Genomic DNA, 16,435 nt, shown 5'->3' with positions numbered 1-16,435 from the left:
GCCACGCATCGACTTGCGACGCAGAGGGTCGCCGCTTCGATTCTCGTTCTCCCGGCGCGGCAGTCAAACCGACGGTGGTGGGGTGGGGGGGGGGGCTTTAACCGCCGCCCCCCGGCGTGAGCGAACAATTGCAGAGCCGCGCGCGCCTTTAACTTTCATCACACCAACAACACAAACTCAGCACATTCCAATTACTTAATCAGATATACAGTAGAATAAGAATAACAACTGTGTGTGTGCGGGGGGCCGGGTAAAGATAAATATAGACGACGTTTCGGGCAAAAGCCCTTCTTTATGCAACATCGCGACGGCTTACATCGCTTTAAACTAAAGCACGTGATGATCCGTGCAGAGCTCAGAATCCCCTCTGATTATTATAATCCCCTCCTTCCTTGCTGCTGTTGGGAGACGTCACGATTAATGTGTTCTCTGTCAGGTGCCTGTTGCAGCATTTAGCTCTTTAGAAGCGTGTGCTCTCTCTCTATACACACACTCGGGCGACTGGGGATCAGGCCTTCATCCAGCGGTGGACTGACCTTGGCCGATGATCACGATATATGTGCAACTCTGTGCCCGCTGTACTGTAAACACTTTCTTTAAGTGCCGTGACCACGCAAACCGAAACCGAGCCACTGGGTCCAAACTTTCAGGAACTACGAGCGTGCTTGTGTCTGAGTGATGGGTTTCACCTGGCCCATCACCCCTTCCAGGGTCGATAAAATCAGAAAATGTATTGATACTTGGAGGAATCGGATGAGCTATGAAGCTCTTTTTCACAGATGCCCACTCTGGGAAGCAAGTCAATGGCGGCCATCTTACGGATATACGGACCCCCGCCACATGAATGTGGACATTGTGTTAGAAAGCAAGAACACCGTCGTCCGTTGGACGCCACTTCTATGCTGCCACTTATCTGCTTTTACCAACGCGGACTGACCACGACGTGGGGAGGAGACCCAGATGCAGCAGTGGAGTGACACCACAGGCTTGCACGTGTCGTACATGATAACAACAACAACAACACTGCGGCTGTGATTGATTCACGTAACGAGTTAGTAGCTTACCGGTGGCCACTAGATGGCAGTTCGGCAATGGATTCCTGAGTCTATCTGTGCGGCGCTTTGAGCGTTATCCCGGCTTTCATCCCACAAGAAGCCAACCAAACAAGTCTGGGCTCGGCTAAACAAGTCCCGCTGTAGCGTGACCATCCTTAGAGAGGCGTGCTTGAGACTCGGTAAAGGCTTTTGGGAGTTAAACGCACGACTACCGTATTGTTATGAGCACTGTCCTGCTATTTGCAAAATAACTATTGAATGGCCCGTCTTGGGTTTCATTATCAAAGTGCGGCAAAGTTTGTTGAAGGGGTTACTACTGTCCACTGCTGTTGGATGCTGGGTCGTGTTCCACGCGTTTGGTCGTTGTGTTCTTGTTGTACAAGTCCGTGGGTGCTGTGTTACATTCCACTATGCCATTGGGATTGTGCTATAGCAGTGCCTGGTGAGTGTGTGGGTGATTGGTGAGTCTCATCTGAGTGGCCCAGCGTCTGCTGAGTCGTCATGCTCAAGTCCGTCGTGTAAAGGTGAGCGGTGAGTGCCTGGTGAGTGTGTCATGATGGTCAGGTGAGTGGGATAGTGTCTGGCCAGTATCTTGCTGTCAGGCGAGTGGTGAGTGTCCAATGAGCGTCTGGTGAGTGTCGCGTAGCCACCGCTGTGTGGCAGGCTACGTACACAGCAGCGACACGCGCCTGCAATCAGAGATGGAGGCTGCGAGTCGCGTGGACACGCATGGGCAGCGAGCCGGTGACAGTCGGAGACGTTCTGCTTGCAAACCAGACTTGGTGGAGTGATTCTCTCGTGTGGCGGCTTCCCTGTCATTCAGAAATGCCCCGTCTTGAATGGGTGGGTAAAACGAAACTAAACTATTTTATTTTAAATTTCACCAGGCAAGTCCCACTGAGCTAAGGAGCTCTTTCGGAGGCGACCTGGCCACAAGAGACAGCTCAACAAAGTGGCTTGACGCGTGTGAAGGTGTCCTGTACTCGAAACGCGCGTTTCTACTTGTGGAGGGACAAACCGGAGAACCCGGGTAGGAGAGAGGCATGCAGAGAGACGTGGGAATGGACAGAGTGATGGAGAGACACATTAACATAGACACAGAGACTGACATGAAGAGGGTCAAGCACAAACTCACAGAAACGCACGAACACAAAAAAACAAACACAAAGATCCCCCGAATATCCTTAGCAGACTGTTGGGGCAAGTGCTGTTAGCGAGCACCTGTGAAGGCCAGCACTACACACGAGGGGTCGTTGGCCAGCACCACGCCCGACCGCCTTTGTCTCCCCAGTGGCGATGTTTACACACCGCACCGGGTACGTATTTAAGGCTGAGCCGACCTAAGGGAGGCCCAGGACCGGTTCAGATTATCGTCACTGGTGTTGGTGGCCGTGAGCGGGAATCGAACTCGGGTCGCCGGGTTCGTAGCGCAGCGTAGCGCTAACCGCTACCCTACCCCTCCCCACGGACACACACAGAGAGACAGAGACACAGAGAGACAGAGACACACAGAGAGACAGAGACACACAGAGAGACAGAGACACACAGGGAGACAGAGACACACAGAGAGACAGACACACAGAGAGACAGAGACACACAGAGAGACAGAGACACACAGAGAGACAGAGACACACAGAGAGACAGAGACACACAGAGAGACAGAGAGACAGAGACACACAGAGACACACGGGCGTGCAGCAAGCGAATATCGACACGTGAAGAGTCCCATCGCAGAGAAAGACAAACACAGAGACATGGAAAAAGAGATGAGCAGAACATGGAAACCTAAACGGGAAAAAGACGCACAGAGGACATGAAGAGAGACACACCGATCAATTTTGGGGGGCACCTAAATACATTGGGTGGGAGGAGGGGTGCCCTTGGTACATTCTTCTGCTGCCACTCGGTTGACAAAGACAAATGGAATAAAGTCTGAAACGTGCACAAAGCACGTGTGGAGGGGAGCACGCTTGGACTTACCCACAGGGAGAGAGAGAGAGCAAAGGGAGCACACGGATCAGGAAACAAGCTCGCTTCCGAGACGTCATATTGATCATAAATCAATGTAAATGGACTTGGACAGGATAGATCATTGGTAGATGGTATGATGGCCAATAGACGAGGCTGGTGATGGAATGGCAGTCGAAGGAGAGACCGCGTCCATGAGGACAGCCACCACGTGGACGGAGCGGTGATATGAGCTCGTGCGCAGGAGTGAAATTGGACGCTCACGGCGCTGGCCTGCCAGGGAGGGTGTCGGGGAGGCCTTGGGTCCAGCAGCGGATAGACCCTGGCTGATGACGATCACGACGGCGGTGAGCCATGCCGGCTCTTTTGCAAGCGGGAAGGGATATTTTGGGAGCGGTTGCGTCGCCTTCAAAAGAGGGGGCCCACCTCTTGTTTGTGTTCGTCACTCGCGGTGAGCGTCACGGCCTCGGCTCATTTCTTCACGCGATGTGGTCGATGACGGGGAGTGGCTCATCGCAGCGCTGAGCTCCTCCGCGTGGCTTTAATCAGAGGAACGTGGACGGACAGCAGGTGACCTTTTGACCCTGCATTGTTTTTCCTGGCGCGGCCCTCCCCCGACAACTTTATTACCCTGGAGTTGTTTTTATATTATTATTTGTACTGCACTGTACTACTCGGTTAACTTGTCCATTCGTCAGAGAGCTCCACTGTAGTATCGCACACAAGGTTATCAGTTTACATTCCGGTCATGATTCAGCTCGGCCTATATCAGCTCTTCCACAGTCGGTAAAAAAGAAGCAGCTGCCACTCCTCATGCCTGGTGTTGTCATGTGGAGAATGAGAATATTTCAGTATCAGAAAAGGTATTCACACTGGAGGAATCTGATGACCTATGCAGCTCTTTTTCACAGATGTTCAGTAGGGGTAGGTAGAACGTTAGAACAGACGGTACAACAACAACACGACAGTAGTGAAGACCCATCCCTCCACTATGGAGAGACGGAGAGACGGGTATTCACCAGAGGAATGTGGAATGTCCACCATTGGAGACGGGTGACGCACCACGTTTGTTTCGGCTGTCCGTGAGTCCACTTTTAGCGCAGAGGCACTTTGTGGTTGAATTTGAGAGCCCTATAAACACGCCCAGGTGACTGGTGCTGGGAAGTCCGCCTCGGCATTGTTGCGCAATCTCGATGTTTCTCTTGAGTCACGGCAAAGTGGGCTCGGAGTTCACCGCACGGGGACGACGGAGCAGGGCACAGGGAGGTGGCTGGGCGGTCGGAGAGGCTGAGCCAACCACCGCTGAGGAGTTGGGTTCGAATCCGGGCCTTGGCCAATCGCACCCGCTATGCATGCGAGTCGCCCACCCAAGCTGTACCCAGTCTTGAGCCTGCTTAGCTTTGTGGGCCCTGAGCAGCAGAGGGCAGCAGCAGCAACATCCACCGTTGTACTTCACTGCTATGATCCCACTGCTGTGCCTTCTGCCTGCACCTACAGTCTTACACCAACCCACACTGCCCAGGGTGGTGAAGTATGGTCAAATAAAACCTGCACGGAATGGAAGGGGGGGCGGTTGCCTCATCCAGCAGTGGATTGACAAGGGAAGCTGCACGTTTACATTTAGTTGATGACTACAAGTGGAATGCGATCGGTCGCTTTGTTTAGCGTGACTTTCCCTGACTTGCTTTGATCATTTTTCGCGTCGAGCTTCCCGTGTAGGAAGGAGGCCCTCTCTGTGTGAGTGTTGGGCTGTGTACGGCCGGGAGGGCGACTTTGGCACTTGCTTGTTGACACAAAGGGGAGGCGGGTCTCGACTCACCGCGGCTCTCGCCCTGGGCTCGCTCGAGACGAGCGGTCCGAGAGCGTGCGCGTCACTCGGTAGCTACGCGACCGTGTGGAGGTGTGAGCAGGTGAGAACCGATGGCTGTCGGAAGCGATGAAAACAGACTGCTCGTGCCCAAGTGGGGGTTTTATAGCGATGATCGACTGGTGTTTTGCATAAGTGCTGTTAGCGAGCACCTATGAAGACCAGCACGGCACACGAAGGGGTGGGTGGCCAGCACCACGCCCGGCCGCCTTTGTCTCCCCAGTGGCGATTTTTACACAACGCACCGGATAATCATTTGAGGCTAAGTCGACCTAGGGGAGGCCCAGGACCGGTTCAAATAATCGTTACTGGTGTTGGCCGTGAGCGGGAATCGAACCCGGGTCGCCAGGTTCGTAGCGCAGCGTAGCGCTAACCACTACACTACCGCTCCCCACTACACAGACACACACACACACAGCGACGATCATCTGAACCGATTCTGGGCCTCCCCTAAGTCGACTCAGCCTCAAATGTGTACCTGGTGCAGTGTGCAAACGTCACCGCTGGGGAGACAGAGGCGGCTGGGCGGGCGTGGTGTTGGCCACCCACCCCCTCGTGTGCTGTGCAGGCCTTCAGCAATAGCAGCTTCAGCAATAGCAGCAACACAGTCTGCTAAAGGCTATATGGGGGATCTTTGTTGTGTGTGTGTGTTCTGCTGCTGACGTACCAGCTAATCGCACGCGTGGTGGGCTGGGGGGGGGGCTACAACTAAAACAACCCTCGCCCGAGCGAGGTTTTACAGAGGCGACGCATCTGTGGGGCGACACCCAGGATGAGTGTTTGTGGTAAAACGCGGAGTTTTATGTCGACCTAGTCCCCGCGGCACGCACCACGGATGTCAATCGTAACTATTGCTGTAAAGACGCACCGCGCCGCTTGACCCAGTCAGTCTGGGGAAGGCAGCAGGCGAGGCAAGGTGCAGGTTGTTGGTATACGTTAAACAAAGTGTGTGTGTGTGTGTGTTGCAACTTCAACACAGTAGCAATGTGGTTCCCTTGCGATGTCTTCCTGCGGCCACGACTTGGGATGACGCTGTCGAGACAACGTGCCGGTGGTGTTTTATGGAGCGAGGGAGCGAGAGAGGCCGACAGTCGTAGGCAGAGGAGGAGAGGCAGGACTGAGACCGGCCTGTGAACATAGCGGGCGGGGGGGGGGGGCAGGGAGCTGGGGGAAGCGAGACTGTCGGGGCAGCAGAGGAGAATGAGCGACCCTTCCCACCGAGTACAGGTTTGACAGTGGGGGGGGGTGGGGGGCTTCGACGGAAAATCCATTAGTGAAAGTATTTTTGAAAGAGACAAAAAGCCGGTCTCTTCACGTCGAGTGACACGCGTCTTTGCTGTCCACCGACTACGGTCGCCAGCTTTGAAACTCAACAACGTTGCCATTACTTCGGAGTCCACTAATTTTGGAAAATTTGCTTTTCGGAACGTCGGCGTCAAATCGCAGGAACGGAACGATTTGACACCGTCGATGATAATAGCGCTGTGAGGAGACCTGTCTGAGACGTGCGCTGCTCAAACCCGACTACCGGCCCACGTAAGCTTTGCGCAGTTTACCTGCTTGAACGATTAATGCTTCAAAACATTGGTCTGGAAGGCTAATAGGCTGATGGACGGAAAGAACCTTTATTTTATATGGACTTGACTCCCTGTAGGAGAAATCTACTTCCTGTCTGTTTGTTATTCATCATCCACGATGTTCCACCACGGCGCACAGTGAGCCTCATTGATCGCTCGCTCATTCCGCTGATGTGAAATCTCCTCTGTTGCAGATACATTCCGTGACGTCCTCTGCCTCAACGCGCTTCGTTGAGCGACGCTCGGAGGAAGTGATTTTGCGCTCGGAGCGTCCGACGTTTCCTGGCATCACACGGTCTTTAACTTCACCTTCCCAGCTTTGGTAACCCCACACGGACTGCAAATAGTCTCTGGAGAGAACTGCAGCAGGAATCGAAACTGTGGGACAACGTTGGAGCCCTGTGACTACTGACGCCACTCGGCACGCACCCCTCTCCCCTCCTCCCGTCGTCCACCAGCGCTCGCCACCCACCCAACCCACCCACCCACTGACACCACACCCACCACCCACTCATTGGCCCACCGACCCACCGACCCACATGGAGCCGAGGAGCGGTCCTCCGCACGGCCACAACGACCGCCGTGCGGAGCCTGACGAGGAGCTGGCAGGCCGTCTCGAGCGCTGCAGCATCACCTCGTCGCTCTCGTCGCTCTCGTCGCTCTCGTCGCCCTCGTCACCCACGTCGCCCCCCGGTGGCTCCGGAGCCAGTGACGATGGCGGCGGAGAAGAGCGCAGCGTCAGGGTGACGCTCAGCACTTTCAGTGAGGCGTGCACGCGCCGGACGGGCAGCCAGCAGATGATCCCCAAGTCGCTGGCGACCGCCACCGCCGCCGTCGCCACGGCCACGGCCGCCAAGAAGGGGAGGTCGGCCTCCTCCGCGTCGGCCTTCTCCAAGAAGGGGGTGCCCGCGCTCAAACCGCTCGTCCCGAGGGGCCACAGGGCCACGGTGGCAGTGCAGTTTCCGGTGAACTCCGGCGGGTCGGCGGCGGGGTGGATGGGACAGGTGGGGCAGGTGGGGCAGGTGGGGCACGGGGGGCACGGGGGGCAGGCCGGGCAGGCGGGACAGGTGGGGCAGGCCGGGCAGGTGGGGCAGGCGGGGCAGGCGGGGCACGCGGGCTCTGGCAACGTCCGGGTTGCGGGCGGCGTGAGGGATAGGAGAGAGGAGGTGGCGGTGGTGGAGCGGGGCAGGGACGACGATCGCGGGGAGCACGACGAGCCCGAGGAGGAGTCGGAGGGGAAGCCCGACGCGGGAGGCGACGACGACGTCGACGGGTTTGGGCCGGGGCTGTCGCGGGGGCTGCGCGCCCAATCGTACCGCCGCGCCGTCGACTTCAGCGACGTGATCGAGGGCCGCGGCCGCCGCGGCGGCGGCAGGCCCGGCGGCAAGGGCCCGCTCGAGGCCCTGTCCGAGGAGGAGCAGCCGGCCGCCGCGACGGCGGTCACGGTGGCGACGACCAAAACCCGCGGCAAGGTCAAGGTGAGAGGCCGAGGGGCTCCCTTCTCCGCGCCGTGGAGGGCTCCTCGAGCGCGTTTCTTACCGTGGCTGCCGTCAGTCTCGACTGTCGGTCATCGGCCCTTCTGGCCTTCTAGCCGAGCCCTGCCCAAGCCCCCGCTCACTAACAGATCGGCCTCGGCAGGGTAAGGTCAAAGTTAAAAACAACGAGCCTACCTTTACCCTACCTTTTACCTTACCACAATACAATCACTCTACCCTACCTTTTACCCCTTAGCAGGTCAGGTAAAAGGTCAAAAGCAACGAGCCTACCTTTACCCTACCTTTTACCCTTACCCCATACAAATTACCCGATTACAGGGTAATTACTGGGGTACTACTACACATGAACAAGGTTTATAACGGTGAACGCTAGGCAGAGCGCTTTATTCATACAGAATACTCTCGATGATTCCAATTTTAAATGAAGGCCACGGACTGCGCCATGGAGCTTTTAGCGAGCAGTAAACAAGCTAGTCGGTAAACAAGGTATTTACCGGGTAATTCTTCCGCGCTACCTTTACCCTCCCTTTACCTTACCTCTCGGCATGTCGACACCTTTACCCTTTTACCCGGTAAAAAGGGTAAATTACCTTGCCTTGCCGAGGCCTACTAACAAAGGCTTGTCTTCGACCCGTGCCTGTTCTCATTCGTATGTTCCTCTTGCTCTCAACGTCATCGCGAGCATGTGTCCGGAACCTCCGAATACCACGGTTGGCTACGTACGGTGCGAAAGAAGTTCAACATACATGCATACGGCCGGTTTTGAATTTGCGACCGACCAGCGATCGGTCGCTCGTTAGCAGCCTCGCTGCTGTGCGGGTGGTGCCTGGCGGGCGTCCGTGCCACCTTCCCACTCACCGCGGCTCCGTCGTGCCATCCTGCCCTGTGCCGCAGGGATTCCAGATCATGGACAGACCACTGAGGAGGAGAAACACCTTCGACAAAAGTAAGCGACTTTCCCATTCATTCATTCATTCATCGTGCCTCACCGGTCACGCACGCGCACGCATGCACGCACGCATTCGTGTCGATGCTGGTGCTGTAATTGTGTCTGTGGTGGTAGCGGGGACGTTGTTACCGAGCTGAGGGTATTGGCGCGCCACGCGACCATCTCATGAGTCATACGTATTTAAACTAAAAGTGGGTTAGAATACTCAGAATGGTCAGGTGTGGGAGTGATGCCCTCTGTAGCACATCACCACGTCCTGCACCTCATTACTGATCCTCGCTGCTGTGGTTGTTGAGTATGATACATTGCGGTTGTGTAGGCGTGAGTGTTAATTGTACCCGATGTGACATGATGATTATAATGGTGTCGTTTATGGTTATGTTGAATGTTACGAGAAGAGAATTGGTTGCTGTGCAACGGGAAATAAGAGACAGCTGTGAGGTGTGTGCTTTTCTCACAGTCCTTCTGTACACGGATAATTCAGAGTTGTCTGCATTTTCTTAACCTAATAATAATATGCCAAGATAATATGCATTGTGAGGTTGTTTTATTTTTATTTTCTAAGATTAAAAAGAATACTCTGGTGGGAGGTCGCATTAATACGAGCACAAATTGAAAAGGTAGAACAATTTAGCCGTGCTCAGTCTTCTGTATGTCTCACCACCTCTTCGCAGTATCTGCTCGATGTTGATTTGTTCGACGGGAAATCGCCTGTAGCCAGTTACCCAGCTAGATTCGGTGGCAACGGCCCCGCAGCAGCCAATACCAACGGTGACTGTTGGGGTAGAAAGGAGCCCAGCCAGCAGCCAGCCAGGAAATTCGAGGCATAGATTATTTTTGATAGTCGTAATTATCGGTGAGTTCTGCCCCATAGGGCTTTGATGAATTGTCGTGATTGAGGGGTCGCGATTCGACTCGATGACACGCGCTTCCCACCGTCCCGTTTAGTACCCTCTAAGTTGTTACCGTCCGTCTCGTTCGCTCTCTCTAGCTGGTTCCGTGTCGTTTCTACAAATCGCACGGGGATCGACGCTTTGGCGACGCGACGCGTATCGTGAGCGCGAGAATCGTTGCACGTGCACTCTTGGTAGCCGCGCTGTCGGCGTCTGTCTTGTATTGTTGGTGTTGCCGTCATTGACGTGGACGCCGTCTTGAATGTTGCGTCGCGCAGCGTGATCTCGCCGTCGACAAGTCGCACACTGCCAGCAGCAGCAGCAGCAGCAGCCACGGTCTCACTTCGTGCACCCCATGCCGTACTTTTTAAGAACGCACTGTGAAATATGATTATTGTGGGGTAAAAAAAAACCCCGACCATTGACACATTGTAGCCAGAGGGTCTGGCCGGGCAGTAGAACCAGATAATCAGGGCAGGCCTCTGCTTGCACAGCGAACAACACAAACAACACCCCAACAGGGCTGGATGCACTCACACTCACGAGCACACTCACTCACGCACGCCCAGTCACTGTACAGCGACGCACAAGCACACAAGCACGCATTTACACATGCACGCACACGCACGCACACACGCACACTCATACAACACACCAACATGGCCACGCGCAAACACGCTCGCACTCAAACGCACATTTGTGCGCACGTACGCACACACAAAATCGATGCATGCACACGCGTTCACACGTGCACTCACGCACTCACGCAGTCATGTAGACAATCAAACAAAGATCCCCCCTATAACCTTAGCAGGCTGTTGGGTCAAGTGCTGTTAGCGAGCATCTACGAATGCCAAAGCGGCAAACAAGGGGGCGAGTGGCGAGCACCACGTCTGGCCGCCTTTGTGTGAGCGGGAATCGACCTCGGGTCGCCGGGTTCTTGACCCACTGCCCCAACCACCATACCACCGCTCCTCACAGTACAATACGTAACCCTCATACCCCTTATACACACACACAGACACCGCACGCACGTGCCCCCCCCCCCCCAAGCGTAAAAACGTGGACGAGAGACGAGCACCAGAGGTCACAAATATCCCCCCCCCCTTCCCGCTGCGTGTCGCATACCTGCGCTGCTGCCGCCGCTGATGCGTGCGGCACAAAATGGGCATCCCGGCGCACAAACGAAACACGAGCAGCCGCGTGCCAAGGTGATTAGCCCACGAGTGCCAAGGTGATTAGCCCACGCTTAACCAGGCCATGCACACCTGCGTCATTCGCCTGGACGCGTGCAGAGTGTAGGTGACGAGGATGGGACGTGGGGGGTGTGCGGGAGATCGCGAATTGAAATGAGAGAAATGAACATCGAAAGTGACAAAGTTGGAACTCTAAATGAGAATGAGCGAGAGACGTAATTAGCGGCGGCGTTTGTTCCTAAACGAATCGTCGCTGCCCTCGCTGCACGAGTTCCGTCCCTGGCGACCGGGCGTGTTTTGCTCGTTGCGAAAGCGTGCCGCAAATATTTCTCGCGCGGCTGCCAAAGGCGGAATTTAATTTTCTCCGGGGCCAGCTGGCAGACGGCGTCGCGAGCGAGCGACCGTGGAGAAGCGATAGTCACGAGCGTGCGCTCGTCGCGAGCGAGGGATCGTAGCTCGTGTGCGGTAGGGTTGATGCGAGCGAGCGCTTGCAGTGATTGAGTGGGCGAGTGAACGACAGTAAGCAGCGACAGTAGCGAGTGAGCGACAGTACAGGAGTGAGCGGAGTCGGCGTCGTAGTGCCGTGCGGGACGCAGCAGCGCGCCATGGCCGTGCCAGCGCGAGCATGAGCTCCCCGAGGGCCCCCTCGCCGCGCGTGCGGGTCGCCGCGAGGCGAGCGTCCGACTCGGCCCTGCTGGGGGGGCGGCCGAGGTCGCGACCTCGCGAGAGCTCCATCCTCAGCCTCCTGGGGTTCTCGCCGAGCCGAGGCGCCGACGGCGGCGGCGGCGATGGCACCGACGGGCGAGACGGGGGCGGAGGGGCCGACGGGGAGGGGCCGCAGCCGGGCCTGGGCGACGTTCTGGGGGGCCTCTTGTCGGCGATGCAGTGGCCCAAGTGGTTGCCTTTCTCCGCAGATCCGGGCCTCTACCAGAACTTCACGGAGAAGGGGCTCTTGGTGAGCGACGCGCTGCGGGAGAATGTGGAGGCCGAAGAGGCGGAGGAGGCCACCGAGAGGAGCTTCCAGAGCGTGGGCCTGCCCCGGGCGGGAGGAGAGGAGGAGGACGTGGAGACGGAGGAGGTGGCGGTGGCGGAACCGGAGTCGCCAAATCCCAGGATCATCATCAAACACCGGCCCTTCCGCACCACCTGGAGCCAGCTACCAGAGGTGGCGCTCACGTGGACAATTGTGACGATGACGACGATGATGACGATAAGGACGATGACGATAAGGATGATGACGATGATGGTGAAGATGATAATGCTGATTTGGTGATGCTGATTTTTCGTGGTGATGATTGTGATGATAGGAGATAATGTTAAGAATGATTGTGATGACCGTTATCATAGCGTTGACGATGATGACGATGTTGGTGGAAATGACAGCGATGGTTATGACGATGTCAATTTGCATTGACTATGCCGGTGACAACCGTGTGATGGTTGTGACTGAATGATGATGGTGATGTTGGTGGCGATGGAACTGATCACTACGGTGACATTGTGATGACTGACAGCTGTGATGATGATGAAGAATATTTTTACGATGGGGTTTGTATGGGCTTCTCCCGGGTTCTGTATGGGCTTACCCCAGCTAAAGACACACACACACACAAGTACACTGTGTAATTGGTGTTGCCGAAGCATCCCGATGTAGCAGGACCCTCCTGAAGGAGAGTCTTCAGGCTCTCAAAGTGACGGTGATGTCACCGCAGCGCGTCTTGCCAGGCTAGGTGCACTTTGAGGCTATCACGTGAAGTGTCGAAAGCTCTCTGTCAGGAGGTCACTGGACAGACCCAGGGGTCATGGGTTGACCGACTGAGATTACTGGCAGATGCTCCACCTGTGCTCCCCACCATACTAACAGAAACACACACACATGCACACACACACAAATGCAAAGATACCCCTCGTAGCCTTCACCGACTGTTGGGGCAAGTGCTGTTAGTGAGCGCCTGTTAAGGCCGGAACTGCGCACGGGGCAGTGGTGCGGCCACTCCCTGGCCCCCTTTGTCTCCCCGCTGCTAATGTTTGCACACCACACCGGGTACTCGTTTGAGGCCAAACCAACCTAGGGGGGGTTCTCGGGTTCAGCCGTCACCCACCATTGATGCGAGCTGCGGTGTACACGCGCACACACACACACGTACACACACACACGCGCACACGCACACACACACACACGTACACACACACACATCACAGAGCTCCCCCGCTGCTATTTTGTTGACGCTGTAGCAACGCCTCGCCGTGCGTGTGAGAGTTCACGTGATTCCATCCCCCCACGCCCCCCCCCCAACCACCGCCCCCCCCTCCCCCGTGCCCCCCCCCCACCCCGATTGCTCTGCCAGGTGCGAGGCAGCATGGTTCTGCACCAGCTGACGGCCGACGAGCGCAAGAGGCAAGAGGTAAGCGGGCAAAGTGAGCGCCTCCGGTGGGCGCGTGGTCACAGCTGCTGCTGCTGCTGTTCACTCGCCCACTCCTCACTCTGCAAGGCGAAGCATGGAGTGGCACGGTGGTCACACTCGTGTCTCACAGCGACGAGGGGGCAGGGTGGTCACGTGTCTCACAGTGACGAGGTTGGGGGGGGTCACGTGTCTCACAGTGACGAGGTGGGGGGGGGGTCACGTGTTTCACAGTGACGAGGGGGCACGGTGGTCACGTGTCTCACAATGACGAGGTGGGGGGGGGGTGGTCACACGGCCAACTTCCAGTGACGATTATCTGGACCAGTCCTGGACCTCCCCTAGGTCGACTCAGCCTCAAATCTAGGGCGGTGTGTAAAAGCATCACCACTATGGAGACAAAGGCGGTTGGGTGCGGTTCTGGCCACCCACCCCCTCGTGTACCGTGCCGTCCTTCATAGGTGCTCGCGAACAGTACTTGCCCCAACAATCTTTTAAGGCTATACACGGGGGATTTTGCTCCCATAGATTGAAAAAAGAAGTCACACCTTATCACTGGCATTGGCCAAATATCTGCATGCTGAAAAAATGACCTGCTAATGACTCCATTGGGATTACGCAGCAGCAGCAGTGGCAGTAGCAGCCCCACTGTGAGAGCATGGCAAGACCCTCCTGGAAACAACATCTTGAGACTCGGGGCTCTCCTGGGCTAACAAGCGTGTGCTCTTACGCGTCCGCAGGTGATATTCGAGATCATCACCTCGGAGCACTCGTACCTGCACAGCCTGGAGGTGATGATCGGCCTCTTCAAGGAGTCGAGCGAGCTCAAGGTGACGATGAGCAAGCTGGAGCACCACCACCTCTTCTCCAACGTCACCGACATCCGCGACGTCAGCAAGCGGTGAGGCTCCCTCGCCATCGGTGGGGAGCGGTGAGCGGTGAGGGTGAGGGGTGGTCTGACGGGCGAGGATTTGGGGGGGGGGGTGGTGATAGCAGCGGTTCTCAAAGCCTTTTGGAGGCTGGGTGGTGGGTGAGCTGGTGGGGGCGGTGGTGGAGGTGGTGGATGAGGCGGTAGTGGAGGTGGTGGAGGTGGTGGGGACGGTGGGGGCGGTGTGAGGGTGAGGGTCAGAGTGAGAGTCAGGGTTCGAGTCAGGATTAGGGTTAGCATGAGGGTGAGCATGTGTTAGAGTGAGCGAGGGTTAGGTGAGAATTATGGCAATGATCAGGTTAGGGACAACTATCTGTGATTGAATGGAATCCTTAACATGCAGTTTAGAATCCTGTAAATGTCTCTCTGGAGACGCAAATGCTATCGCTCCGATCATTCCTCCTCGTACTGTATCAGCTGGCCAATCAATAGCCCAGCCTCACCATGCGATCTAAACGGCTCGGGTCACCGCCGTGGTCACATCGATGACACTAAGGAGGTGAGCAGTGCCGTCGTCGTCAACATCACCAACCGTGATCACTCTTCATGCATCGTTTGGGAGGCCTCCCGTACCTACAACCGCCCGTTACGACCCTACGAGACATCACAACTCGCCACGTTCGTCAATAGCCCTCACTCTCTCTGCACAAGAGCAAGCACATACTGCGCCTTACGAGTTGAAGTTCTGTTTTATTATTATTATATCCCAAATAAACAAGTGACAATTACAGTAAATAACACAAACTACGACGTTTCGGTCGCAACACAAGCGGTCGTCATCATGATCGAATCGTCGTAGTTTTTTGTTATTTTCTTTGAACCTATCTACGTGACTTTACCGAAAGACCCAAAGAATATGAATTCCTGCAGTCACGAAAGCTTTAAGTCAAGTAATAAGACTTCTTCACAATTCTGGCAAATCACCTGATGATGCTGGCTGATGTAATCACCAGCGAAACGTCACGGTACTAAAATAGTAAATATTGTAGTGAGTTTACTCTCCAACACACAACTGGTGTGCTATGCTTGTAACGAATTGTCACGCTTTGTTTACGTGACAAACCTTACTAGTTGGCTGTGTCGGGTGGTGGCGAGTTTAACAACACATTTATATATTTACGCAATCGAACCCCAAAAAAAACATTTTTTATGGATAATATTGGTCGCGAAAGCCGACTACGCGTTAAACTACAGTTTTAACAGTTAATTAAACGCCTAATGGGGTTGTAGCTTTTATGAATGATTTCCATGCGGGGATTGGGAGCCCTGTTCCATGCGACAGGGTGCATTGGCGCTCGAAACGTGACACCGCCTTGGAATTTGGAGTCGCGTGTCTCCCCTCCCTGTCCCGGTCCGACCGAGAGAGCGGCGGGGGGGGGGCGGGGGATGCAAAAAATAGATGGCGCCTTTCACGCGGATTATCTCGGGCGATGCCGGTGTCCTTGCCCAGTGGCGCACGCCGACATCGTTACGCATTGAGGCCGAAAGACATCATGGTGGGGAAGGGGCGTCGTGCTGTGCCCATCACGCGCGGCCCGAGCGTGCCGGTGTTAATGCCGCGAGCAAAATTATTGACGAAAACGTGGTCGTCAGCTTTGACGCGTTTACTGTTGTCATTGTGATCGACGCCGGGCGTGTGGGGATCGTCCGGTGCGACGGAGTCGAGGACTGGCTCGAGACGATGCTGACGACGACGACGAGGCTAACGAGTCGGAGCGAGTTCATTGTTGAGCGGCGCCAATGGAGACTGCGGTGCGCTGAGGAAGACCAAACGAGCTTATCGGCTACGTCTGCGCACTAAGGGATTTACCCAGCGGCTAACTTGAAAAACTTTCATCAACACCGGAGCGTACATAGCAGCATCGGCACGACCGCAAAAGTGAACGTTTGTCATGTTTATGGGGTTACCTCTGACTGACTTACGGCCGATTGGACGTCTTGTCTGTGCGTGCGTGGGAATGCACACACAGACACGCATGCGTGCACATCTATGCGCTCGGGCCAAAGCTTTTCCGTGTAGCCTGCACAGTCGGTTGGGGCAAGTGGTGTTAGCGAGCACCTCTTGAGGCCGACGAAGCACACGAGGTGATGAGGCCCGGTAGCG

General features: G+C 55.8%; 1 protein-coding gene across 1 annotated transcript in view; it reads left to right on the top strand.

Annotated features, from left to right (window-relative positions):
• LOC133352319 (rho guanine nucleotide exchange factor 16-like) overlaps positions 1-16,435 on the top strand; it is a 29,855-nt gene that overhangs the window by 328 nt on the left and 13,092 nt on the right. The window contains exons 2-7 of the mRNA XM_061567909.1: positions 6,662-7,489; positions 7,553-7,945; positions 8,858-8,909; positions 11,916-12,166; positions 13,350-13,406; positions 14,144-14,304. Coding sequence (XP_061423893.1) covers positions 7,007-7,489; positions 7,553-7,945; positions 8,858-8,909; positions 11,916-12,166; positions 13,350-13,406; positions 14,144-14,304 — 1,397 coding nt within the window. The 5' untranslated portion in view covers positions 6,662-7,006. The remainder of the gene's footprint in view (positions 1-6,661; positions 7,490-7,552; positions 7,946-8,857; positions 8,910-11,915; positions 12,167-13,349; positions 13,407-14,143; positions 14,305-16,435) is intronic.

This window comes from Lethenteron reissneri, chromosome 40 (genome assembly GCF_015708825.2).
Source record: "Lethenteron reissneri isolate LAM-NWPU_2019-01 chromosome 40, ASM1570882v1, whole genome shotgun sequence".
NCBI classification, from domain to species: domain Eukaryota; kingdom Metazoa; phylum Chordata; class Hyperoartia; order Petromyzontiformes; family Petromyzontidae; genus Lethenteron; species Lethenteron reissneri.
Note: the sequence above shows the minus strand (reverse complement) of the source record. Positions and strands in the feature narration are given on the sequence as shown.